At 40.6% G+C, this 27,381-nt stretch overlaps 1 protein-coding gene across 1 annotated transcript in view; it reads right to left on the bottom strand.

Annotated features, from left to right (window-relative positions):
• Positions 1 to 27,381, bottom strand: part of htr2aa (5-hydroxytryptamine (serotonin) receptor 2A, genome duplicate a) — a 63,286-nt gene that overhangs the window by 12,731 nt on the left and 23,174 nt on the right. Inside the window, exon 2 of the mRNA XM_061722863.1 lies at positions 5,018 to 5,218. Coding sequence (XP_061578847.1) covers positions 5,018 to 5,218 — 201 coding nt within the window. The remainder of the gene's footprint in view (positions 1 to 5,017; positions 5,219 to 27,381) is intronic.

Here is a 27,381-nt window from a genome sequence, read left to right as displayed (position 1 = left end):
TGTGTGACAGGTAGTGTATTAAGGCGATCAGACTATTACATTCAAAGAAACCTTTTTTTTCTCTCTCCCTCCTTCATGGGCCCCTGACGGGGTCTTGGCCCCGGTGCAGCTGCACCGGTTGCACCGCCGATATTTACGCCTGTGCCACAAACCCCCGCCCACCACCAGCTCTGCTCTCACCCCAGTAGACACTGGCGAGTGACAAGAGCAGATTTGTGTGCTCGCAACGGATTCGAGATCTGCCTACAAGTTCAGACTTTTTATATTTCATAAACTCTCAAATTAATTCCAAAAGCTTGTGCATTTTTAAACATTTGCCTTTTTAGCAATTTGCATCATTTAATATTAGTTTTCTTTGGTTTTTCAGTTGCTTTGTCTCTGCAGTCAATTTGTGTTTCTGTTTTGATTGTTACATTTACTTGTTGTTTTCTCTCCGTATTTCCCTTCATAATGATACTGTCATGCTCGCTCCTCCCACGTTACCTCGGTCAGCATCGCCAGCCTTCTGATCACCGGCCCTGACACTACAGCTCCCAGCATTCCTTGGTTCCTGTCATCATGGACTGGACCTGTTCCCTGATCACCCTCATCCATTTCACCTGGTCTCATACCATCTAATACTCTGCACAAACCCAGCTCGTTGTTTAGTCAACATTTCTTTTTAAAGATTCTTTTGTGGCTCTAGTCCCTTTATTCAAGTTGCAAACAGGAAGGTGATAAAGAGAGAGAATGGAGATGACATGCAGCAAAGGTGCGCAGGCCGGGATTCAAACCTGCGACCGCTGCAGGAGGACTGTAGCCTCAGTATATGAGCCGCTTGCTTAACCCACTGCACCACCGAGCGGCCCCAAAACGTTTAGTCAACATTTCTTGTGAGTGTCAGCATCATTGTTATTAAAGCATACTTTAGTCACGTCTGCGCTTGTGTCTGCCGGCTGCTTTAAAACCTGACTTAGGTGGCAGTGGCTCAGGTGGTAGAGCGGGTCGTCCAATGATGGGAAGGTTCGAATCCCGCTCCGTTCCAGTTGCTGTCGTATTGTCCTTGGGCAAGACACCTTACCCACCTTGCCCCATGTGAATGTGTATGAATGTTTGATGTTGGTCGGAGGGGCAGTTTGGCGCGATATGGCAGCCACACTTCTGTCAGTCTGCAGGGCAGCTGTGGCTACAAAACGTAGCTACCACCACCGGTGAGAATGTGTATGAATGAATAATGATCTCTGTAAAGCGCTCTGGGTGCCTTGAAGGGCGCTATATAAATCCAAGCCATTATTATTATTACTTTGTTTTTGTGGGCATTTTGGGCTAATTATGTCATTACTAACTGAACTCTGTTATAGTACAGTGTTTCCTAAACCACAACTTTTCAAGTTTAACCTTCAGGTGCATGCAAAGTTCAAAATGACTGCAGTGACACAAAAAGCATAATTCAGCTGATTTGCAGTTAAACTGTTTTGGCATCTGGAAGATGAAGTTTTTGATTCATAACTTAAAACGTGGAAGTGGCCCTCTAACCAACTTACACCACAGAAACTCCAAATCAGATGCTAACAGGGTTCTTACTGTAAGTGTGCATTGACTTTGAAATGTAGGCTTTGAAGTACAGCCTATATGAACTAACTGTATTGCTTTGACGCTATTAGTAATTTCACATTTGAGGTACACGTCTCGTTGCATTAAAGCAACTACAGACTCTTGTGAAAACATATTTGCATCAGGTTTAAGCAAGCATTAAGAAAAAGATACCTCCAGTGGCTAATGTGACATTTTTGAGAAACAGCTATTTAAATCAAACTAATCGTCAGCTGAATGTTGAACCACATGTGCAGACAACAGCACAGTGGGGGTTTTAAAGTCATGTGATCTTTAGTTTCTTTACATCATGATGTGGTAGAAGCCTCAGCTAAGTTAGCGATCGTGCACTTGGCCAATTGGGTCCTCTTGTGGACATGATTGCACTTATTCTGTGAGTTTGAAGTCTTTTGGCCCAGAATATCTTCAGTCCATACAGGTGCAATGAAAACTTTAGAGCACTAAGGTGCTCTGGTGCAAAACATGCTGCCCAGTGTTGGAAAGCTTGGTCTCAGTTGCAGGTGATGGGTCCTTCTACAGGATAATGTTAAAACAGCCAAAAATGTCTGAATCTGGGTGAACCGGGGTACAGAGGTGCTGTTGTCTGACTAAAAATTGCACCAACACTTCAGCACAGCAGTGAAGACAAGATGTTTGTTTTGTAAATGTATACATTGTCGTCCTTCTCAACAGTGGAGGAAGCTTCTTCAGGACTAAACATCAAACCACCAATAGAAATCATCATGCAGCTCTTATGTTTTCCTCTGCTTTTCTCCAGCGAGTCTAAGTAATGACTCCAGTTGGCCCGCCCACCACCGCCATCAATATGTTGCTGCAGGCCCTCGACTGCCGCCTGATCATTACATTTCCTGCTCATGACATGAACAGCTGCAGAGGTGCTCATCTGGCAAACACCAGTTATGGAGACCTGATTGTCTCCGCCTTCTATAAAAATTATAGTCATAAAGGTTACGTGTGTCTCTAAGGAAGAGTGGACCATTGTCACACTTGCACGATAGATTTAGCTTTTTAGTATCTCAGCAATAGGTTGCGAATACCTAAACTGTAGCTGAAGAACTGTCTCATAAGAACAAGAATGTCAGTGCAGTCTCAGTCCAGACCGTGTTTGATTCTGTAATTTGATCCACATCAGTTTCACACTGAACAATAACAAGATCAGAAATCATACAAATCTCCAAAAATGTTACAGTCCAAGATGACATGACATGATGACATGAAACCTGTTTGTCTGAAACAAGTAACAATCTCATGAGTAGAACCAACAACCAACAAAAAAAAGGGAAAATTAAGTCACTCTTGCAGATCTGCACAACAATATTTAGAGTTTTGTGGTCACTGTATTGCAAATATACTGTATTCTGTACAGGTTTAGGGCTTTTTTAATGAATCCGGTATGAGTTTTACTACCACACCACCTGTCTCTTATGAAGCCTCACCTTCTCCTGCCTTCCTTTTTTACTCCCTCTCTCTTCAATTTCCCAGTTTTTCTTCCAGAACTTACAGTATCTATCATCTGCAGTCGCCTCCCTGTTGGTCTGTGACGTCAGATCAGCGTGCTGCTGCCAGTGTCGGCAGTGTTGCTCTGTTCGGGTTCTCAGCAGTTTGAATAACCTCTTATTACCTTTGTGTCCATTTGTGTTTGGGTTTACAAACTATTTTGGACCTGAAGGAAGTTTGATCCCCCACAAATAGCTCCTGCAGAGTTATTCAATGAGGTGCTAATGAGTTAAGACCGACCATGAATGTTGTTCAGTGGAGTATTATGGCTCAGCTCAACAGGATTTATTTTTTTCCTGATAGCAGCATAACATATTATTAAACTGTCTCTAAACTTACCAGACAACCATTTACCATTTTTATTTATTATAAATATCTCATAGCTATCATTTTTGTCCATCGTACCTGTAGTTTCTTGTGCCGGCCCCCCTTTTTTCTCTTTTGTGCATGTTTGCAGGCCGGAGCCTCGGGAGTGGCAAGAAAAAGGGGAGTTTTTCTTGCCACTGTTTGGCTTAAGGCTTTTCTCCCACTATGGGAGTTTTTACCTGCCATTTTTTATGTAATAATTGCTCGGGGTTTTATGTTTATGTTTATGTTCATGTTCTGGATCTCTGGAATGCGTCTAGAGACAACATCTGTTGTATTAGACGCTATATAAATAAAATTGAATTGAATTGAAACAACAAATCACATTTAAGAATAGCAAATAAATGAAAAAAGCAGTAATAAATACCCTTAAAATTTAAAGTTATGTAAATAATTTACAGACATGAGTATTTTTTATTTCTAAGTGGATGATGAAGTGTAACACCAATCCCACATCAATATTTTAACTTGCAGCTTTTTTTTCAGAAAATATGGATTATTTTCAGCTGGAAAAGTCTCATTCGGACCAAACCCCTGGTTTTCAGAGCATCCATTAGCTTTTAAAAGCATTTTGACAAGTAAGAAACTTCACCCAGGAAACTGTGTGTTTATAAAAGCAGCTAAAGCTAAAATGCTGCTCCATCCTCCTGGAATGGACATACAATTAACCAAACTCATTACTCTGGGGGAATTCAGATTTGCAGGACAGGGAAAAGAGGTCCCTGGATGGATGTAACTGTTTAAACTGATTTATTCTGTCAGTGTTGATTATTTGTTGCTTTGTTTTTGTCTGATGTTGTTTTAACTAACCGCTGCCTTCTTGGCCAGGTCGCTCTTGAAAAAGAGATTTTAATCTTTAAACTTTAAACTTTGACCCTTGTGAAACTGGAACTGCATATAAATGCATAAGCTTTGTGTTTGTCATTCATTTCTTTAATGATCCATCTTGTGAACGCCATGAAACAATATACTTTAAAGCAAATATGCTGCTGCAGTAACATCTATCTGTGAAGATAAAGTAATAAAAATTGACCCAATCTGTCAGCTCTTTAGCTTTAAGATCAAGCTAAAGAGCTGAGTCTTTAGCTTGCTCTTAAAAGTAGGTACAGACCCTGCAGATCAGACAGAGTTTGGTAGGTCGTTCCACCATCGGGGAACAATGGAGCAGAAGAGTCTAGTTACTGATTTCATGTCACGTTGTGGAGGAAGCACCAGGCTTCTTTCATTGGCTTAGCCAAAGCTCTTAGCTTAGCGGAGCCGTGGAGAGGGAGTGTAGCTCTGGATGAAGGAGCAAAGGTAGGCAGGAGCCGTTTGGGTAATTGTTTGGTAAAACAGAAGCAGAGCTTTGAACTTGATGTGCGCAGCAACTGGAAGCCAGTGCAGAGAGATTAGCAGCGGAGTGATATGAGCTCTCTATCTCCTTAAAACAGTCTGTAGAAAAAGAAAAGCACCCTCTAATGATTACACCTTTGACTGCATGTGGAGTAAAAAAGCTCTATCGCACCCCTCAGACTCATAGTGTGTCATCAATTTGACATTTTGATGATTCCTGTGAACGTACCCACTGAAATTGTCCACACTGCCATGATCTTGACGCGAGCCTTGGTATGGGAGTTGAAGCGGCTGTGGTGGATCGGGTTCCGTATGGCAATGTATCGATCCAGAGAGATGGCACAGAGATGCATGATGGATGCTGTGGAGAACAGGACGTCCAGGTAGATCCAGATGGGGCAGAGGTCGTAGGGCAGGGGCCACCGGTAGTCTGCAGAGGTGACAGGACGGAGAGTAAAACATGGTGTCAGTTAGAGTCATTTTAACTGAATGAAGACTGATGTCTGCATCCAGTTGCATTTGAGGGTTTATCTCAGCACCTGTCAAGGAGGTGAACATGGAATAACTATCGGAAATAATTTCAGAAATATGACAAATGTGGAAAAGATGGAAGGAAACTGGAATGACAACAAAAGGAACGGCCCTCTGTGCTGGAGATTAAATTTCACAGCAGATTAGTGATGCTGATGTAGTCCCAAACAGTTAGGATGCTGAAATAAATGCAGATAAACACGGAATGCAATGATCTGCAAATCTCATAAACCCTTGTTTTAGTTCAAATAAAAAATAAATAACATATCACATGTTGAAACTGAGACATTTTGCCATTTTATGAAAAATATTAGCTCACTTTCCATGGTTTCATCTGGACCCAGAACAGGTTTCCATTTAGTCTCAGACCATTTTAAATGAGTTTTAGTCCAGAGAAAACAGCAGCTTTTCTAAACATGTGAGTTGTTCTTTGCATGTGGAGCCATACGCTGCATTTGTGCACAGACACTGATCTCATGAAGGGTTTCTGAATGCAGTGATTTCCAGTAGAGAATCAAGGCTGTTTGTGATCCAGTGCTGCCTAAGGACCCGGAGAGCATGAACATCCAGTTTTGACCTCTGATCTTGTCCCAAGAACACAGAGATTGTTCCTGATTCTGATAATATTATCCACTGCAGATGGTGGGATCGCCAGAGTCTTTGCAGTTTTACATTGATGAAAAGTTTTCCTAAAATTGTTCCTTAATTTGTATGTCAGTCACAGATTGTTGGACCCCTGCTCATCTTTACATCTGAGAGTGCGCTGCCCTCCTGAAATGCTCAACTGGCCTAATTGGTTGTCAAATGCTACTTCAGTTATTTTTTTGATTTGTACCGATTATTTTTCACAGTTGACAATGAGCTTCATGAGGAGAGCAATTCTCAGGAGGTTCCTCTGTGGGTGGATTTGTCGTGGGACCTGCACCGTGGGGGTCCGTCACAGCTGGGACTCTTACAGGCAGTTCCACCTGTTGTGATTGAAGGAAATGTTTCAACATTATTGTTTTTAAGGGCCAGGATAGAGGTAGACATAGTTTCACATGTGCACTTCCATATCAACCCGGACCCACCCACCAGCTGAGTGCCATGCTTTTCATTGTTGTCATAATCATAATCACATCATTTCAACACATTTTCTGCTACAAACAGTAATTTGACTGATTCCTGTAAGAGCTGCAGGCTGAAAACAGCATTTTTTTATACTCTCAGGATTTAGAAGTGAGGATTTTCCAAACACACGAAGCAATGTTTGTTGTCAAAAGTTTTTTTTTGTTCAACTCTAAAATGAAGAGCTTCAAGAAGCCAATTTGCCTTAAAGCGTTTTTTTTTGTTTTGTTGGGTTTTTTTTTTTTTTTCTTGCAGACCAAGAATTCTAAATAAGAATGTGCTTTGAAGCTGGTGGAACCAAGGCTAACCCAGTCGTGACCTCATTTTTCTCAGTTTTCTGTTGCTGAAACTGTAGAAGGAAGTCCATAGCCTCTACTGTTATGTTTAGTTTTAACTGTAAACAATGCACTGAGGGGATTAATGACTGGATTTGCCACAACTTTGTCCAGCTACACAAAAGCTCAAACTGAGGTAATTGTCTTTGAAGCCAAAGAGAAACGATTACAGGTCACCACAGCTTCAATCTATACACCTAAAAACCGCCAACCAAGACAGAAATTTGGGCGTAGTGATGAACTCAGACCTAAGCTGGAAAAAAAACATTAAGGCATTAACAAAGTCAGCGTAGTTGGCAGAGCCAGTTAGTTAGACTTCCTGACCCATTATGAATCTTCCAGACCCCTCAGGTCATCTGGATGTGGTTTTTTATCAGTTCCCAGAGTCAGAACCAGACATGGAGACATTCAGCCTCTATGCCCCACAAACTCCCAGAAAGCCTCAGATCAGATGAAATACTTGGTTATTTAAATCCAGGTTGAAGACTCACCTGTTCTCAACTGCTTTTGAGGAAAGCTCTAAATCTGCACTGTTACTTTTAAACTTGAGTTTTAAAAATCAATCATATTTTAACTGATTTTATCTATGGTTTTATTTATTTATTTATTTTGTTTACATTTTAAATCATGCATTTTATTTCTACTATGGGATATTTTAATGTCCCTGTAAAGCACTATGAATCACCTTGTTGTTGAATTGTGCTGTACAAATAAACTTGCCTTGCCTTGTTTGGACTCCTGGATGACTTGTGCAAGACCTTTTACAAGTACTACTGTACTAAAAATGAACATGAGTGAAATAAACTATATTTAAGATGAATAAGGATTTCACACAATTTTTATGGAGCTGTGGTTTAATATTATTACTTTTACCAAGAAAATACTCTGGGAAATCCTAGAATTGTGACTAAATCTGTAAGCAGTCTCAATTTCCCTTTAAATAAAAAGCAAACATTTTAAAGATGTACATTTCAAATCATGCGTGTGGTGATTTAACAGCACAAAAGATACTTTAACTGTGGATAACAATTGTCACTCTGAGGTTAATGTTTAATTATTACAAACTTAAAGTAAAGATTTTGAGTTGGGCTTTACGTATTGTGATATTTTTGGATGTTTTGCTTTTACTCTTTACCGTAGAAGTAATTTAAATAATGATTTAATAATAAATTGAATAATTCTGTACTTCAGTCTTCAAATGATAGAGGATCTTTAGTCATTTGAGAGCAGATAAGTGTCGTTCCTATAGACTTGGAAGAAATAAAAAAAGGAATGATGTCACCTTGGGCTAAATGTAACTCAAACCCGCAGAGATTAAAGGTATTGTGACATCATTTTTAACATGCTTTTAACACTATTAAAAGTCTTGGCCAACATCCCTCAAATGTGTCTAAAAGAGTGTAACAAGAAAAACTTCACTCTAGTACTCTTTTCCTGGCTTTTTATTACAGTGTTTTTTTGCGCCGTGAAAAATGCTTCCTTTCCCCCCTTTCCTGTCAATCATTGCTCCGCTCCTCCTCCAAACCTCCTCCTCCTCCAGCCATACGCTCACAGCGGCGTCGGAGAGTTAAGCCGGGAGCGAAGCATGCACGGAAAAGCAGGAGGGCGAAGCAGACAGTCCACAGCAAACAATCATAAAAATAAAGGCATGCAAGTAGCAGTGTCCTCTTATCTTAAGTCCAGTCAGTGGCCGCGGGTCTTCTTAGCAGTTTTCCTCCGGTGATCAGAACAAAACAGGCTCTAAACAGCTCCGTCTTAAGCCTCATTTATGGTTCCGCGTTAAATCGACGCAGAGCCTACGCCGTAGGGTTCAGCGTATGGTGCGCGTCGCCGCGTACCCCACGCCGTAGGTTCTGCGTCGGTGTAACGCAGAACCATAAATCAGCCTTTATGGGTTGCTGGAGAGGAGAGGAGGCAGGGAGCTGGGTGGAGGGGGCGGTGATTTAGCGGGCCGTTACGTAACGGCCCGCCAGCAAACCACATGCGCCGTTTTTGCATAGTTATGCGGAAAATCCCAGAAAGCACACAATACACTGAATGTTAAAAGTTCGTTGTTTTTTGGGTGTAATTGATGTCAAGACACCCAACAAAACACAAAAAATCAAGAAAAATTTGTTTTTCATGTCACAATCCCTTTAAAGTGTGTGTGCCTGCGTGCCTGTGTGTATGTGTGAACACGTTTCCTTCAGAGACTTTGGTTGTTTGCGGTCATAACTAAAATCATGGCAGCACGTCAACTTCAAGACGCACTTGCAACGTCAGTCAAAACAAGTATTTGGTAGAAAGCACAAACGGTCTGTGAAGCGGCTGTAAAACACATCCTTCACACATCCCACAAGCTGAACGTGATCTCTCACCGGCAGGTAAAAGATACGGATCAGTCAGACACAAGCGCAACAGATTCAAACTCTCCCTCAATGACAAATTTTGTTTTTGGAAAGTAGCTCTTTTCTTGTTTTACAAGAAATTATTTTGTCTTTTTGTTTGTAATAATTTTCAAAATGTGTTTTTCTCCAAATCTGAAATAAAGAAAGACTGTTTTGATAATCATTATTACTGTGAAGAGAAATCAACTCCCTTGCTGTAATTCTGGAGCATGGACCCACATTTCTTATGTCCTTGACTGTTGACTGCATTTTTATAAAAAAATGCAGCATATAATTAAAAATCAGGATTAGATTAGAGCTATTGTGATGGTTTCCATGGACTTGTTGCACATTAGTAGACTTTAAAAAGCTAATTATACCATGAACACAATGTGATGAATGGAATGAGTCATACAAATGGAGCATTGCCGGATGCTGTCGAGTCAACATCAGACATGTTCCAGATCCAATCGCGCTGCCTGAACTGCAGGTGCACGACTTTGAAGCACACATCTGCACACGTGCTTATATCCTCACACGTCCTTCGTACACATAGTGCGTGTCCCTGAAGGCTGTCGTGCTGCCTGTGCAGCCGTCTCTATACAATGAGTTTCTATTAGATGCCAATTTTAAAAGGCAATTTCAGACCTCCTAACCATGGAGCTGGACACAGCAAATGACAAAACAGCAAAAGGGAATGAAATAATAATGATGAATAGGAAGCACAGAAAGATTTAGCAATTGAGTGTTAACACAATATAGATTCAAGTAATTTAAAAGTAAGGCAACATGGCCTAAAACAGCAGAGAAGGAGGGCAGGATAAATCTGTTCATAAATCTATTGCATTCAAGGTCTAAACATTGTCAAGTTGCACCAACACAAAACATTTTAAACATTTTCCACCATTTCAAATCTCAGCAGTCGTGATGGGTTTACGTGGTTGCAGCGAAAAGCCACATTTTAATAGGAACCGACTGTTGCCTTTAATAATTTGACTGTAAATTAAATAAAATGACAAAGAAAAAGAGATCTGGGGATGAAGGTGTTTCTCTGGGGTTTGTCCTAAGCTTGTTTAAAAAATCAGACTCATGGTTATGGGGAATCAGCTCAGCTTTGGCGTTGCCATTGCATTCTGGGTATTTACGTGTCTTTCCTTTCTGCATATTTCTTTGTCTTTCTCCGATAAGCCAGGTGAGGACAACCGGGTCCAGGCTTTTATTATTTCGGAAATGACTCATCCATTTTGCTCAATGTCGCCATGGTCACCGTCAGAGTTCCGCACTCCCGTCTCCTCCTCTCCATCATCCCGCTCAGCATCATCGCTCCTGCTCTTCACCATTCTCTTTTCATTATCATAGCTGTCTAACGGCTGTCTTTTGACTCCCTGTCTGTCCAGCTCTGACTCACCTCATTTTAGAAATGTGAATGTCTTACAGGCACTCTCAGACAATTCCATTATAATAGCCTTTATTTTTCTCCTTTACTTCTCTTCTGCTATTTGGATTTAATAAAAAGTGATTGAAAAGTTCCTGTACTTCAGGTGGACATGTTATGGTTATGTGAGTGTTCTTATCAAACAATAAGAAAAGACAACTGTCAATTAAGATATCAAGTTGAAACTTTCGGGGGGGGGGGGGGGGGGGGGGGATGGTGCTGCATTTGTCCTCAACAAAAAGAGACAGACATTGAATGGAAACACATCCACACAAACCCTGAGATACGTCTGTCCCAGTTTTGAGGTGCTTTCGTGTTAGTCTGTTTAAAATTAACTTAGATGTGTTTACCCACTTATAGCAGTTGTTCAGTGTGCAGACTAACAACCAGAAAGAGGTGTCCTCAGTCCAAACTGACCTGCTGGTGAGCAAGCAAACCAAACTGAATCACAGCATTTCATGATCAGATTAAATATGCCCACTGCCATGTCCCAGTTTTGTGCCGTTTTAGCTCACATCCCCTCAAGGTATTGCTGCTGTGCGCCTTTGCTGACTGCAATCTGTAGATGCACTTAGTTTTCAAAGTGAATAAAATTAAGAGGAAATGCTAAAGGGTTGCAGACCCATTTAGTTATTCAGAGCAGAGCCAGGAAATTAATATGTGAAAACACTTAGATGTTCTGATCAAATTCAGAGGCTGAAGTCCTTTAAAGTGTGGATTCTCTGGTATCTCTCTAATCAGTGACTCTGCAACTTCTAAATGTGATACACCTCATTTGATCTGTTGTGCTGTATTTTTTCCTCTGACATGAAAGTTGTTGTCCAATGTTGAAGGTAAGCCCTTAAGGCTCCTATCCAGTGCCCAATTTTCATCCTCAGTTCATCTCAGATGAAAGATGGGTGTAGCGAGAGAAACGTAAAAATACCTGTAATCTTAAGTCTAGCCCAGGCCACAAAGGGTTAATGATACAGCGCTGTGGTAGTGCTTCAGCCAATCAGAGCGCTTGACACTGGTGCAGCTGAGCCTTAGCCAGAAGCCCTTGTAGAAGCACCGTTAGCAGCTAAGCAGTAACTGATAGTTAGACGTCGGGGGACACGCAGCCCTGAGAGCACCTTTTGCTGAGTGGCAAAAGCGCGGATTCTCCTGCTTCCCCAATGTTGTTATGAGCGTTGAACTGCCAAATTGGCCAGGTTTTTTAGTTGAGTTGGATACGTCGATGGCGAGTCAACCCAGATAAATCACTCAGACCCCAACAGACACCTGTGGATGGATCCTGAATGGATACTCACATCCTGTCATGCCAAGGTGGTAGTATCAGTGAATAACTACGCTGAACTCACACTCCCATAGACCCCCCTTACAGACTCATATATTTTAGTTGACCAACTGCCTGACCCAGGAAGACACTCCTCTGTTTTCCCATTGCCAACCACCAGCCTGTGCCTGTGGAAGGACTGAAAATAAGTGTCCTTAGTGAGTGTAATCTGCTTGAGTGTGGTGGGTCTGGTCATACCGGATGAATTTGGGTGTGAGAGCTACTGATTCATGTGTGTTATGTGGGCTTGAAGGATACTGAGCTCATGACGGAGCTAACACTGTTGACAGTTTTGATCTGGTAAATTATAAAACTCAAGTAACCATATTCACTTTTTACAATTATTCATCGTTAGTTGTGATGAGGCATTGTGACAGCACCGTGGTCGACCTGAATATCAGCTTCCTACCCCCCCTGCAGAAGACGACACCTTGGAAGTTGCCTCAAACAGACTTGAAACACTAGAGCACCCCATGGGGTGATTTGGAACTTAGTGACAGTCATGCCAAATGCCCGATGGGGACATTTGGCCACAGATCACATCCAACTGTGAATTTCTTTTCGTCTGTCACTTGCCTTTTGCGCCTTGAAGTTACTGTGTAAAAGTCTTGTCATCGAGCCACTCTGGGTCAGCACACCAATTCAGACGTGATCTGTGCTGGTCATGCCCACCGCCGGCTACTGAATAAATCTCACTACACTGCAAGCGGACTTCTGAACTGGTTTTGATAAATTCCTCAACAGTTGGAAATTGAACACATGGTACCTGCTGACCATTTTCTGTCACAGGTTAATAATGCAAATATCCTCCACCTCCCACTGGAGTCAAGCAATCTTCCGATAAAGACCCAGTATAGCACAAAGTCTCAATAATCAGGTAATTAACAAAATTACTTTATTTAACATACGGTACGTAAGTGTCAGGTCGTACAGTGTGAGTGACGCCCCGTATGACTTAGTAATGCGACCCAGCGCAAATACTTTTAAAAAATAGGTAAATAAATAAGAGCGAAAAGTAAAAGAGACTGAGCTTTATGAGACTCTGCGAAAGAATTTGAATTGGTGCAGTTTAGTAACAGAAGTCGACGCTGTCAAGGCATTGCGCGTTGTGGCTTTGCAGCCTGGGTCACAGTCACGGTATACCACACACTCTCTTTACAGAACTGACAAGTTTGTTTCTACTCCTGGATCAGGTCATTTGCCAATTATAATTCAAAACATTTCAGCACACATAAAAAGAAATACAGAGTGGTTCATTTTCAGTTTTTGTTTAATTAATGCTCTGCATGCTGATGACACAGTCTCCCTCCTGCTGCATCAGGGTTAAGCCTGCAACAGAAGGCGGCATCATTGTCTGTAGACACACCGTCCACGACATCTTACCCAAGATTAAGTAGATCCATGTGGTACAGTGTGGGATGTAATGAGCTTTTAAGACTGCAAATTTCATCCAGCCTTTAATGTTCCAAATGTTGCCGTGGATTGATATAGTCATTTTAATTTCTTATCAGATCAGATTTGAGCTATTTCAATATTCTAAATCCGATACAGATCTGGTTTGTCTATTTATTTAATATGGCCCGAACAGCTAAGTGGCCCGCATCAGAATTCCATGCGACTCTGACATCTCCAACGGTCGATAGTTGTCATTATCATGGGCAGGAGTAAAAAAGAAGAGTGCAGGAAACTGCAAAAATGGAGCCAACTGCAGACAAAGCCTGAAACATTGTTTGACTGCTTTGCATTCTCATCAACACCATCCTGTTCTGAACCATGTGCATGCCTCCTTGCACAGTAATCCCTGCAGAAATCCGTCAGTGGACACACATTTCCATTTTCCCCACCATAGACCTTTTACCTCAACACATATTTGTGTTCAGTTTCTTCATTTTCTTCTATTTAGAATTCAGATCAAATCTGGTCTTTTACAAGTTTACATCGGAGTCTGCTATACCTGTAAGTCACATCTAAAAAAATAATGTGAACAGCCACTGGGGATAAATCAGATATGGATAAAACATCATAATTGAGTGCCAAGGCTTCCAGGTTAAACGTAGTCAAGTTTAATGGCAAACTGCCAGATCCAGAAGCAGCACAGCCTGGCCACCAGTTGGGGCAGATGATCGTTCCTCCTAAAACTTGTTGCCTATGTTTTTTTCTCCCGCTCTCACCAGGTGCTGCTCGCAGTATTGATGGGTTTCATAACGCTAATAGAGTGTTTTTAAATGTCTAGCGTGCTTTAACTCTGTGTTTTGTTTTAAATCTTAAAAAAAGACGTTGCTCTGTGGCTGATAAACCATTGTCACTACTCTGTAGAGAGCCACAAAGATAAAACACCATTCAGCCATGGGGCCTGACAGAATCTAATTATTATAGGCTCCCGTGTCGCTGATTCCAGTGACCTGAATCCACAGTGAATTATCCCTCACTGAGAGGCTTCTTCACATGTACACAAACAGGGAAAACCACCTTCCAATCCCTCCAGAGCTGCTGAGATGAGACTCTTTGTCCCAACACCTGTCAGATGTCTTCATGAAACTGCTGCTCCAGTTCAACATGCTTTGGCACCCAGTGGTCCCAGTGTTTCAATTCCTTGGAATCGTTTGTCTTTTTTGCAAACGATTCCCTTATCAATTCCAGTGGACGTGAATGATGTCACTATGCGCACGAATGCGCACGTTGCGTAGTTACGCAACGTGCGCATTCGCGCCTGGCAGGAAAACATGGCGACAAAGCGGCATAAACGCTTGTGACTTGCAATACTTGCAATGTGGACATTTCAATAAAGGGGGGAAACACTAGCAACATGCAAAAGCATTTGCATACACAGCATGCAATAACTTTTAATGAATGTTGCGTGTTTGATCTGTTCCTAGTCCGGAGTGAATCTTCTCAACCTAACAGCAGCGACAACGTTAGCCAGTCCTCTGCTATTGATACTGCAGGTAACTATGTTAGCGCCATTTGCCTTATTGTAAAACCTGCTGTTACTAACTACTAATGTTAAATTAATCCCTTCTCATGCATTACATTTCGATGACCATGAGGAGACACGTAGTCTGCCTGGCTCAGAGGCTGCAGTGCTAGCTCCAGTCAGCTTCTCCTTTCATCCAGGCAGGGAAGAGTATCAGGCCAGAATAGATGAATGTCACCGAGCAGTGACAGAGTTTGTGGTGAAAGGCTTGCACCCATTTGCCACAGTAGATGCCCCTGATTTTCGGTAGGTGAATGTGTTAAATTGTAGGCAAAGTTGATGCTAATCGACCTGTTTGTTCTCCTGTTATCCAAATGATAATCGATAAGAGAATCGATAAAGAATCGAATCATTAAACAGAATCGAAAATGGAATCGGAATTGGAAAAATCTTATCAATTCCCATCCCTAGCACTATGTCTGTTATTCTCCCCTCAGGAACCCACCAGAAGTTGGCTGATTAATCACAAATATCCTCCTGTGTTTCATTAACTCTCTTTTACCACTTGTTGATAGCACAGGAACATAAGATGACACAAGTAAAACTCTGATCATGGCAATTGCGTAGATGCTTCAGTTAGCATCACATGATGACGAAGCATCAGGAAATACCTCAATTTAGTTTTTAGTAGCTTAAAAGCACAACTCCAAACGTGACAATGAACGGCATCTCTAAACATGCACGAGAGATAGACGTATTTTCTGAAAGGACTGTTAAATTACCCAGTAGGGTGTATTTTGACTTTGAACGGACACCAGCTTTGTCATCTGCGACTGTAGAAAACATAACAAACAAATACGACTGTCAGCAGGCTGTTGTGCTTTGACGACAGCTTTTGTCACACCGATTGTGCAGTAAATGGATGAAGCGGTGGGGTTAAAGATCCAGCAGAAAAAGAAGTTTGAATTTGTTTTCAATGCGTTATTTTGAAGACTGGGTCAGACTGTGAAGTCTGTCTTGAGCTTTTGATGTGGTTCATCCAGATAATGGAATTTCAGAGGAGCCAAACGTCAGCCATCGATTATCTAATGGACACTAACACAAAGGGATTCGATCCCTTCAGTTGTCGGTCGGGGGGTTAAGTCTGGGTGATGGCACCAGCCGGTTAGTGTAGACCGGCTTTTATGTTACATAACCCAGACTAGAGAGGTTCAAAATAAACTAAAACCTTTGTACATTCAGGTACATGCTTATCATTTATGTCCCTTTAATTCATTTTCTGTGGTGTCAGCCTTGTTCAGTCTGTTTGTTTTGGTGAAAGTCTGTCTAACGTCAGGATGAATTTACAGCAGTTTAATATACAGCAACACTAGGGAACTTATGTAGGTTTTTAGTTTCTTTTTTTTGGGGGGGGGGCTGTACGATGCTTAAGTGACAGTGGTTTACAGATAAAGGACTGCATTAAATTCTGTTTCTAGTCATTCTAAATAGGAGGCAAAATTCTTTTTGCAATGCATTGATTAACTTACTTTGACTTTTGATAAGAAAAAAAGTAAAAAATATATAGGCTAATTACAAAATATAAACAGTATATACATTGGAATTAAAAGTAAAAAAGTAGTGCAGTACGACAAAAAGAAAGAAAAACAGTGCAAAAAAAAGCAGGTAGGATGTGTGTGAAGTAGACAGATATTGCACAGATATTGCATATCTTGTTATTGCACATGTTGTTATTGTCCGTTAGTACTTTAACTGTTTTGATTTATATTAGTTATGATTTCTTTAAAATACCAAATCTGAGGCAGTCAAAGAACTGTTCTGAGATGAAAAAAAAAATAAAATTACTGGCAATTTCCAAAGAGTCAGGCAGCGCTAAAGAGGGAGATGCACCTGCTTGCGTCTCCCCTCACAGAAGGCTGTCTGATGCCGGGGCCCAGCACTCACTTAAAAGGCTTGGACTTCTGTCAATAGATGTTATTTTTAGATGGCTAAAATATTTTGCTTTTGACCCACCTAACTTCATCTTATTTCTGTACTGAATTCAAAGAAACAACATTCTGAAACACAAATGAAACAGCAGCAAATCGTGAAAATATAGCTTTTTGTTTTGTCTGAGGATATAATTTGCAAGCAGATGCACACCTCTTCCCCACTGTGACGCTGACGCTTACAGATAAAGAGTTATTGTTGATTGTGTGTTGATTTGATTACGTTTTGGTACATTGTAAAGCAAGAGTAATCAGTGAAACACCGTCTGAATGCTCACAGGCAGCCTTGCTTATAGCCAAATGAGCAAGCGTTCAAAAAATAAATAAATAAAGAATAAGAGTGCATGGAAATCGAGAGTAGGAAAATTAGCTCCCACGAGGGCAGAGATACACACTGGAAAGTTGATTCGATGAAAGAGAAGCTGAGAAGAGAATGAAGTGTGGCAAGTACAAGGAAGAAGAGAGGAAGGAGCAGAGATGAAACCTAGCAAATCACACGCACAGAGACTCAGCATGAAGTCTGCACACTTAAGGGTGACTGAAACCCCTCAACTCACTGGAGCTCTGGGAATGATCAAACCCTGAAACCAGACTTGGCTCGCCTTAATGCACCTGTGTACCCCCAAATTGGACTTGTTTACTGCATTTACCACATTTTGACTGAAAAATCCTAAAAGCTTGCCCACACACACTTTCCTTGTTGCTGTCTGCTCAAAATTTTATCTGCACATTATAAGCTGCATAATTCTCACCGAAATGTTTCACCATCCAAACCCCACTAACCACAAATAATCCTCAAATAAAACAAGCTTTCAATGGCCAACAGCCCAGTCTACTTTTGAGTTTTACGGCTCATTAAAGCAACATCGAGGAGATTATTCCGGGCTGTTTAAATTGAAATTGAAGGCACATTTGATTATTTTCAAGAAGTGCATGGTCTCTTGCAGTTTTATCCCCTGCGCATCACTTTGCAGCACTCCGTCGAACATCAGCATGGCATTAGCTCACAGAGCTACAGTTTGACACCATGGTAAATGGAATTAGAAAACTCACAAAAGTAATGATGGAAGAAGAAAGTTAGAGTGACTGGGCAGGAGACCAAACATGTCTAAATCTTGGACAGTGTCCTTAAAACAATCTAATTTAAAGACCTATTGTGGGACCAACTGAGCTACTCATTACAAAAGTGCCTTGGTGGCACTTTAACAATGTAATCCAACTATTTTTTTTCTGTATTGGATTAAGCTCCAGACCTATTAAAGGAAAGCTGCTTCACTCTCAGGATGTTCATTTGTCAGGGGGATGCTTGCAAGATGGTCCAAAATTAATAGGAGTCAGTGGAGCTGCACTCCAATAAATAAAGTTTGCACAGAGAGAGAGAGACTTTCAACTCTCATTTTCACTCTAAGAGGTCAAAACAAATGATTTGGCTCAGATTCTACAGACTTAGCTGCCCAGAGACTGAAAACTGCTGTCAACATCCAGATCCACAGAGACCTTGTGGTAAATTCATCTTAATTTAATTCAGTTCAATTTAATAACATTTTATTCAATTGTATTCATACCGCATCTATGACAATACAAGTTGCCTTGAGGCTTCTTTCCAGAGACCCAGAATATGATGCCCAAGCAATTATTACACAAACAATTGCAGGTAAAAACTCCCCCAGTGGGAGAAAACCTTTAAGCCAAGCAAGAAAAAAACTCCCCTTTAAGACAGAAGAGCAGGACCTGGCTCATAAGGGGGGATCCTCCTGCCGGAGGCCAGCTTGGCAGAGCCGAAAAAGATAAACCAGAAAGAGAGAATGAAGAACAAAAAAAAAAAAAAAAAACAGAAAGAGAGAATGAAAAACAAAAAACAATAAAGAAAAACAATTCTGATATATTCCAATATTTGCTGGTTTTCACTGTCCAGATATGTGTTTGGTAATATGAATCATTACATCTTATATATCGTTCATACTAAAAAAGTAGAAATGCATTAATTTTATTTTTTAGAACTTGTTAATAGTTTATGAATTTATTCAATATGTATCAGCATAATAAAAAAAGTTTCCAGCAATGCTGTTAAAGATGTTTCAGATTGTGTATTGCTGAATTGCAATTGCGCTAATAAAATGCATCAAATTATGAGCACAAGCTATCAGCCTTTTTCAAATTTTTACGATGTTGTATGATGAATGTAGTTTATTAACTGGCCCCCGACCTCCTTTCATTTTCCAAATCTGGCCCTCAGCCATGTTAAATTGAGTATCCCTGCTCTAGGAATTACAAGTAAGCCTGCACTCTGAGTACGGAGAGCTCTATTAGGAACATGAGGCACTATCAGGTCCTGCAAATATTGTGGAGCTAAGCCATTTTGGACTTTAAACGCAAGTAATACATTTTTTTCAGGCAGCCAATGAAGAGAGGCTAACACAGGAGAGACGTGGTCTCTCATGCTGATTCCTGTCAGCACTCGCGCTTTTTGGATCATAAAGCCTATTCAGCCAATTACTTGGAAATCCTGCTAATACTACATTACAATAATCTTGTCTAGAGGTTACAAACGCATGAGTTACACAAAACACACTGAAAGAGGATGCTCCTAATCTTTTATCTAATCTATCGCAGAGACTGAATTAATATGCTGTTTAGACAACATATCCTGATTGAACATAACACCAAGCTTTCCCACAGGAGTACTGGAGGTCATAGCAACTAATCCCTTCCTATGGTGTTTGCAACCAAAAACAAAAACCTCCATTTTATCGGAATTTAGATGCAAAAAAGTTAGTGGACATTCAGGCCTTAATGTGCTGAAGACAACGGTTCTCTTTCATCCGACTTCATAGACAAATACAGCTTATCATCAGCATAACAATAAAATTGATGCAGTGGTTCTGCGATCTTGTTGAGTATAAACTCAACAAGATTGGCCTATCTTCAGTTGACTTGATTACTGCAACAAAAAAAATACACTCACATTTTAAATAATTTGTCTTCCACGAATCCACAAATAAAAAGTGGAGATGGTAAGCACCTACTACGTCCCTCTGATTGGTTCATCGTTGCCAGCAATAGCGGACACATGAAGTTGGTGTGAGGTTGGAACAACATTTGATTATAACTAATTAGGATACATATTTGAAAATTGGGTTTATTTTAAAAACCTAACGTTGGCTTGATGTGTAATTACAGTAATGTAATGTTGACTAGATGTTGGATGATAGTTGCTTGCCAGCGGTACAAAATTAGTTATCTAACGTTGTCTGATGTTACAACCCGTATCCAACCAAGGACAAACTTTAATGTGTCAACTCAACGGTCCGATCATCAATAAAGCAGAGTGGCTTCGTTTCTTATGTAAGTCACACTAAAACTGCCCTATTTTTGACCGCAGCGTACCTCATAAAACTGCTTCAATTGATTCAATGTAAGGATTTTAAGTACTCCTTATAGTGCGGAAAATACAGTATACACCTTAACCGGGGCGAACTGAAGCGCTTGAGATCGAGCTTTTAGTGCCAGATAATGTGGTCCTAATCCAAGTTATTTCGGGCATGTAAACGCAACGCACGCTTAGCCGAGCTACTGACTGCCCCGGGACTTCCCCTTCTGGAAGTGACGAGCCGCGGGAATAATAACATACAATAGCTTGATTTAGGCCACGTTTACACATAGCCGGGTATTTACAAAAACGGATATTTCCCCCTTTACGTTTTGAAAAATACCCTTGTTTACACGAATCCGCATAAATACGCTGTTAAGGTGCTATGAGCATCCAAACCTACAGGGGGCAGTGTAACGAGAAGCATAAAGTCATGCTAGCCAATCGGATTCCTGGAAAAAACGTCAACATATGACACGTGTGAAGCCTGAATGTTTCCGCGTTAAATCGAGGGCGTAGCCTACGTACGGTGCGCGTCGCCGCGTACCCTACGCCGTAGGCTCTGCGTTGGAACCATAAATCAGCCTTGACTGCCAGTTACTTCCAAGACGGAACGAGAGTCTTTCGTTTGGAGTAACAGAGAAGTGGAGTTACTTTTAAGTGTGACTTTAGAATAAAACAGGTAAAATACAAGAAAATATTGACGGTGGCCAAACTAATTGTAAATACAGGTCGCACTCATGACGCTTTTGACGTTTCTGTTGCATAATGTGCGTTCTGAAGCCTAAATCTCCGTTTACCTCCGTTTACAAGCAAACGTGAAAACTGAGTTTTTGAAAATCTCCACTTTGGCCGGAGTTTTCAGAAATTATCGTTTTTGGTGACTTTTAGCTTCGTTTTCGTGTAAACGAACGTTCAAAACGCATGAGATTGCCACTGTTTTTGCTACGTGTAAACGGGGCCTTAGATGCATGTAACCATACTGACTGGCAGCCAATCAATGTCCACTTCAAGGTGTGACTGACCATTGTTTCCCACCCCTAACAACTCAAGCATTTCATAATAAAGGCAACTCGCAAACATAAAAAGTAAAGTTAGAGATTAAAAAATTAAGTGATTAAAAAATATAACACACTAAATATTCCTGTAATTAATTAATCGCAATTAACATGCTAATTTGACACCCCTAGTTTTGCTAGTCACAAATATATGCTCTTAAACCCAGCTAAATAATATTTCATATTTCCTGTTTAAACATTGCTTTTACTGGGACTTTAATCCGGTAATTGTGTCTCCATCAGAGGACATTATTAGATAGCTGTGTTTGAGACAAAAACCAGAAAACAGAGCATATAACAATAAAACAGATTTCAGCAGCACAGTGAGGAAACCAGGCATGTTCAGGCACATTCACCTGTATTACATGAGGAAGATGAAGCAGCTCATTATGCTGTTGTAAACAGTGTCATTTCATGCTCTTATATTTCCTCAGAATGATTACATCCACAACACCATAACGTTTTCCTTTTTTTATATATCATAGAGCTATAAAAACCAAGAATGGATCAACAAGAGGTGTAGAATATAAGAAAGGTATCACATGAATACTATTATAATGAACTGGATGGAAATTATTTAGTGATTATCTCAAATTTGTTAGCATGAGCTTAAACAGATAAAATTAATTGAAAATGATAACTGGGTAGAAATTAATTATTAAAAAGGTGAGGACAAGTGAGTAACACCGTACACGAAGCTCTTATCATGTTAAGTGGAGGGACATTGGTTTTTATCTCCTCGTCAACACTTGTTACAGATAAATCAGCATGTTTGATGTGTTCAAACTCAATCAGTGTCAGGCTTGAACCTCTCATGGGATTTTTTGCTGAAATGCTTATTTTGTCAGGATGCACTAATATGGCTTTTAATGTGCGTCATGTTTCAGATCTACCAGAGAGAGCGCTCTCCTCCCCTCGCTTTAGCGTCACTTTCCAGAAACATACTGGACACAGCTCTTTCCAAAATTTTTCCTTTCTGCATAACAGATGTTGGTAAACGGGGAACCATCGAATAATCAGGTCTGTCTCATATTTGGGACAGTACAAATGGTGACATTTACGAGACAGACTGACTGCCCTGCTCGACTTATCGCTGGTGCCGACAGGTCGATATTTGACATGAAAACAACATAAACTGGACAGATGTGCCCTGATCACATTGGCGTGTCTCTGATCGGTCTTTCACAACGTCCATTTCAGACAGTCAGCCATCTGTCACCCTTTTATAGTGTTTGTGTGTTGCTTTCCTTGGAGTTGGTGAGAGATGATTAGAGAGGAACTCTGCGACCTAGTGTCCTTACATGTAATCCTGCTTTTTTTCTCCATTTTGATGTATATCTATATTTTTCTGTCTGAAACATCATAATAAAACCGTTTAGTCTCAGGAAATAGCTTATTGATTATCAGCCAATACATACTGTGTGTGTGTGTGTGTGTGTGTGTTATTCTTACAGATCTTTTGTGTTTGTGCGCGTTATTTAAAGCTGTGAACTCTGAAGGACACTGCGCTGTACTTTTAACTTAACGTAGGATGGAAGTCTTAGACAGCTTTTTCAGTTTAGCCACCTGGGCCTCAGCAGGATTTGTGTTCAGGGGCAGCTTTTTTTTCCTTCTTCTTTTATTTTTTTGTGAAATAACTGTACAAAAAAAGTTTTTTATGTTAGTCAAGGTGTGCTGACTGTTTTTCCAAGTGAGAAAGTTTACATAAATATGATAACAAAGTGACACAACAGTAACACGTTTTTCTTTTCTTTTTTTAAACATTAGTTGTTTGCATTACTCTTGCTTTCACATCTGCACCACATGGTTAGATTTTCCAATCTACTTGGCAAATTACATATTTATCAGTAACGCATCGATGCGAGCCAGCAAACACTAATGGCACTTTTCCACTAGTACCTACTCTGCTCTACTCATCTCAGCTCGGCTCGACCCAACTAGGCCTAGTTTCTTTTCCATAACAATCCAGCACCTGGAGCAGAAGTAGGAGGTTGGAGTGAAGCTGCTGTGACGTATTTGATTGTGTGATCTAAACGAAGAAGACAACAACACTAAAGATGTAGAACCTGGAGGAGATGATAGATGTGCTGCTGGGTCTGTGACTTGTGTTCGATATCAAGTAAAAAAATAAGAGAGAGAGAAGATTCAAGTGGCGACGCTTTTTAATTTTTTTTAGTTTGTCTCAGCACTGCTGAAAAGTCAGCAGGAGCCGTGAGCAGCTATGAAGTGACAGAGCTCCTGGTAGATCTGGTCGTTCCTTATCGCCCGTCTAGATCCCTTTTTAATTCTCTCCTCAGCACCAGGTTTATAGACATCTGCACCTCACAGTTGGATCATGAAACAGACTTTTGTGCTGCCATTTCTGGTCAAATAAAATGAACCAGAAGTCGCTCTTTCGCTGATTTCCGCCTCCTTACTGACGTCTGACTCCAACCCCCCGACCAATCGGTGGCCTGTCGTGTGATGACGTCAGATACAGCCGACTCAGCAGCTTAGAACCTCGACAGAATAGATACAGAAAAAGTATCTACTCGGCACGGTTAGACCCCTAATGGAGAAGCACAAAACCAAGTGGAGACGAGCCGAGCCTGGCTGAGTAGGTACAGTACTAGTGGAAAAGCGCCATCAAATTCAGCGCTCAGACTTCCTACTGCTGTGACTGGAATTTGGTCTAATGGAAAACGGTGCCGACCCACCTGACGTTCCAAAAAATATAAAGTATTGCATTTCTATGATTGAAATTTCTATGATTTAAAATGCAATAAACTTTCAATTCCAACTCAAAGGCCCAGTGCTAACAAGCTGAAGGCCGGCCTGTGTCCCCTGCCTTGGTTTCGGGTGACGCACGTCTGTGAGGAGATCAGTTCCCCTCGTGTTCAAGTATGTTGGGACGAAGAAAGGAGTTCCAGTCGAGTCAAGCTGTGACCGTAGCTCAAGCAATCTGTGCACGTACACGTGGTCAACTTAAGCAGAGAGAAGCAGGTAAGACACAAGCTGTTGGGTGAGAACAAAGTGAATCAACTCACATCTGGAGTGCCCTTTGTTGGATACATTTTTGAAGAGGATTTCTAACGGCAGTGCTTCAGTGACCATGAGCCACACGGCTGCCGTGAGTGTTTAGGATCTGAAATGCTGTATCCTTCTGTGTCGGGTGCCAGTGTGCTTGTATTGTTCATGATGTTGGGACTTAAAGTTCTTAGTGATGAAAATCAGGTTGTTCAGATTTGGGGGAGAGGGCTCATTTTAACAATAGATTAAGTTTTATGCAGCCATGCACATGGTTATGATTTAAATGAGTGCTCTATGATCGTCTGCATCTCTGTACGTGTGTTCATCACTTATGATTTATAATTTGAACACAGTGTAATAATAATGTAACACAGATATAAATTTTGCATGGTCAACAATGAACTGATAACTTGCTTGTATCCTGTTTTCTGCTGTTTAGTGTCAGCAAACAGCAGATGCTTGCAGCAGACTGGAAACAATTGTTTTCAGTGTAAAGACAGCAGATGTGAATTGTGAATAAGTGTACAATAAATCATTCATCTTTTTAATTGCATTCAACTCCCTTTGCTACAAAGGTATGGTTTTTGTTAATTTTTCAAACTATCGCTCACCAACAAATCTGGAGATGTTTTCGTTGATCCAACGTCTTTAATTCTGCGATGACAGACGTTGCATTTGGCAGCTCTGTTATTAGCCTCGTGTACTGTGTGTAGTTTCTGTAGCCAAACTCTATCATTAAAAAAGGGTATTGCAGCCTCGTGTGGGGAATCAAACTACTGAAAAAACATAAAGGAGTTAAAGGTATGAAATAAAAACGTCACTTAAATTTAGACAACAATGGCTTGAGATAAAAAAAACATCCAATACAAAAATGTCAGTATCAATTGTCTGGTTAAAGAAATCTGACCAAAGTGATGTAAATTGAAGTAAGAATAGAATTTATGGTAAAGCTGATATTGGCTCTTAAGGCAATCAACCTACAGTACGTTCATGGCTTCGGTCTCGGCCACCTAGACAAGCGTTGGGAGCATCTTGTACACTTCCTGTACACTTGCAAAGTTAAATTTACCTCATCTTTTCTGTGAGGATCCTAGCTATACTCTTTGGTACAATGGGCTTTTTGAGAAATAGTAATTAATTTAGAAATTGGTCAAATTCCCTAATTTCCAACATTTATTGCCATTACATACTGTAATGTTCCATTCTCACTCAAAACTGCTTCCACTTGACACCATTTTCTGGTTAATTTAGTCCATAGTCTGTCTAATAATTCTGTGTTTCAGTTTGGTCAACTGTAATCCTTCAGTCTTTTTGTATGTGTAGTCATTTTTCTTTCTTTTATCTCTACGGTAATTTCGTTTTTCTGCTTGATTTTTTTTTAGGCTGCTTTTTACTTCAAGTTTAACCTTTACCTTGAAGAGTAAAGTAACTTGCCAGGAAACAGACAATTAATCAGCAGAGAATGTGTTCTGCACATGAAGAGGTCGTGCAATGAGCTGTGAGATCTAACTGAGCACACGTGTACAGACATAAACACAAAAACAAAGGCTTGGTTCACTTTCAAGGCTCGTTCTTTTTATTCAAGGAGACATCTTTAAAGCTTTTCTCAAAAGTTGACACAATTTCCTGAGAGCTTTATGAAAGCGTCTGGCTTATTTTGATCCTACTATCACAGCTACAACAGAGACAAAAACCTTTTCAGACGTGTCTTTACATCTGTGCATCATGGCAGCCGAGTTTAAAAGGAGGAATCAGCATCTCAACTCCACGCTGCTGCGGTGGGAAGTGGAAGCTGTGTAATTAACTGACCTTGGTCAATGATGTCACGGTACCCTGCATATCTGAATAGCTCATTAATTAAAAATAAATAAACTTCTGATTTACATTCATACACTCAAACCTTTCATAAACTGTGTGACTTCAGCATACAGCTGGAGAATATTCCTTTTTTAATGAAAATGTTTAGCAAAGCCTGTTACCCTCCCCTTTATTGAATTCTGAGGCCAGATGGGAGGCCACGTCTCTCTGGGATGATCTGGATCTGCTTCAGGGTTTCTGTATGCGTGGACAGACACCGCACCACAAACCACGTCTCCCTTTAGCATTTGATTTAGACTCACTCTGACAAATGTGTGACACCAGCGGCTGTTCTGTCTGAGGAAGTTGTCCCGTTTCCACATTGATAGGACCATGATGACACTTTTTTTATCATGCTTTTATTGAATCTGTTTTAGCTTTTTCCCTTTGCATCATGGTTCGGAAAGCTGGCCATAAAAGAAAGGAGCTCACTCAACCAAATTATTAAATGGTCAGGTCGGCTGATTGGGGAAACACAGCTGGGCCTGGAGTCGCTGTACGCTAAACAGATGCAGCGGCTCGCCAGCTCCATTCCCAATGATCCTCCCATCCCTTAGTGAGTGAGTTCCAGCTACTGCCATCAGGACGCAGGTTTAAAGTCCCCAGAACGAGGACCACACGCTACAGAAACAGCTTTGTCCCTGCTGCTGTATCTCTTTTAAACAAATCAATAATAAAATAAAGAATTTGTATTTATTACTGAGGTCTATCCTGCTTTTAACTTATTTATTTCTATTTATTAGAAACCCTGACCTTGGTTTTCACTTTTTTATTCATTCATTGTTCTTTGCCTTGTGGGCAACATCTACTTTTATCCTGTCAGTGAGCGTCGTGAGTACCTGCCATGTCTATCTTGTGCTGTTGCAAACCTGTTCATTGTTTCTACTGTTTTTATCCTGTGTCAAATTAAGGACAGTAGAGATTGTGTGTGAGATGCCTTTATCTGCAAAACAAATCTACCTACGGGTATTAATAAAGTTAACTTGAACTTGAACTTGAACTTGATGTGTGTTTTTATATTTTACACCCGTTGTAGTGGAGGGTCAAGTTGTGCTGTTATTTTCTGACACGTTTCACAGTTATCAGAAGCTCAGTTGCATGCTAATGGCCCGCTAATGACTACTGTTTCAAAAGAAAAGACCAGACAAACCACAAATCAAAAATCTGCCAAAGCTCATCCAACATTATCCTTTGTTCATTAGCGGCACAATTCCTGTGACTTCATATATATATATATATATATATATATATATATATATATATATATATATATATATATATATATATATACTCACTCACTTATCTTCT

The sequence above is a fragment of the Cololabis saira genome, chromosome 6 (genome assembly GCF_033807715.1).
Source record: "Cololabis saira isolate AMF1-May2022 chromosome 6, fColSai1.1, whole genome shotgun sequence".
Taxonomy (NCBI): domain Eukaryota; kingdom Metazoa; phylum Chordata; class Actinopteri; order Beloniformes; family Belonidae; genus Cololabis; species Cololabis saira.
This window is presented reverse-complemented; position numbering and strand designations above follow the sequence as displayed.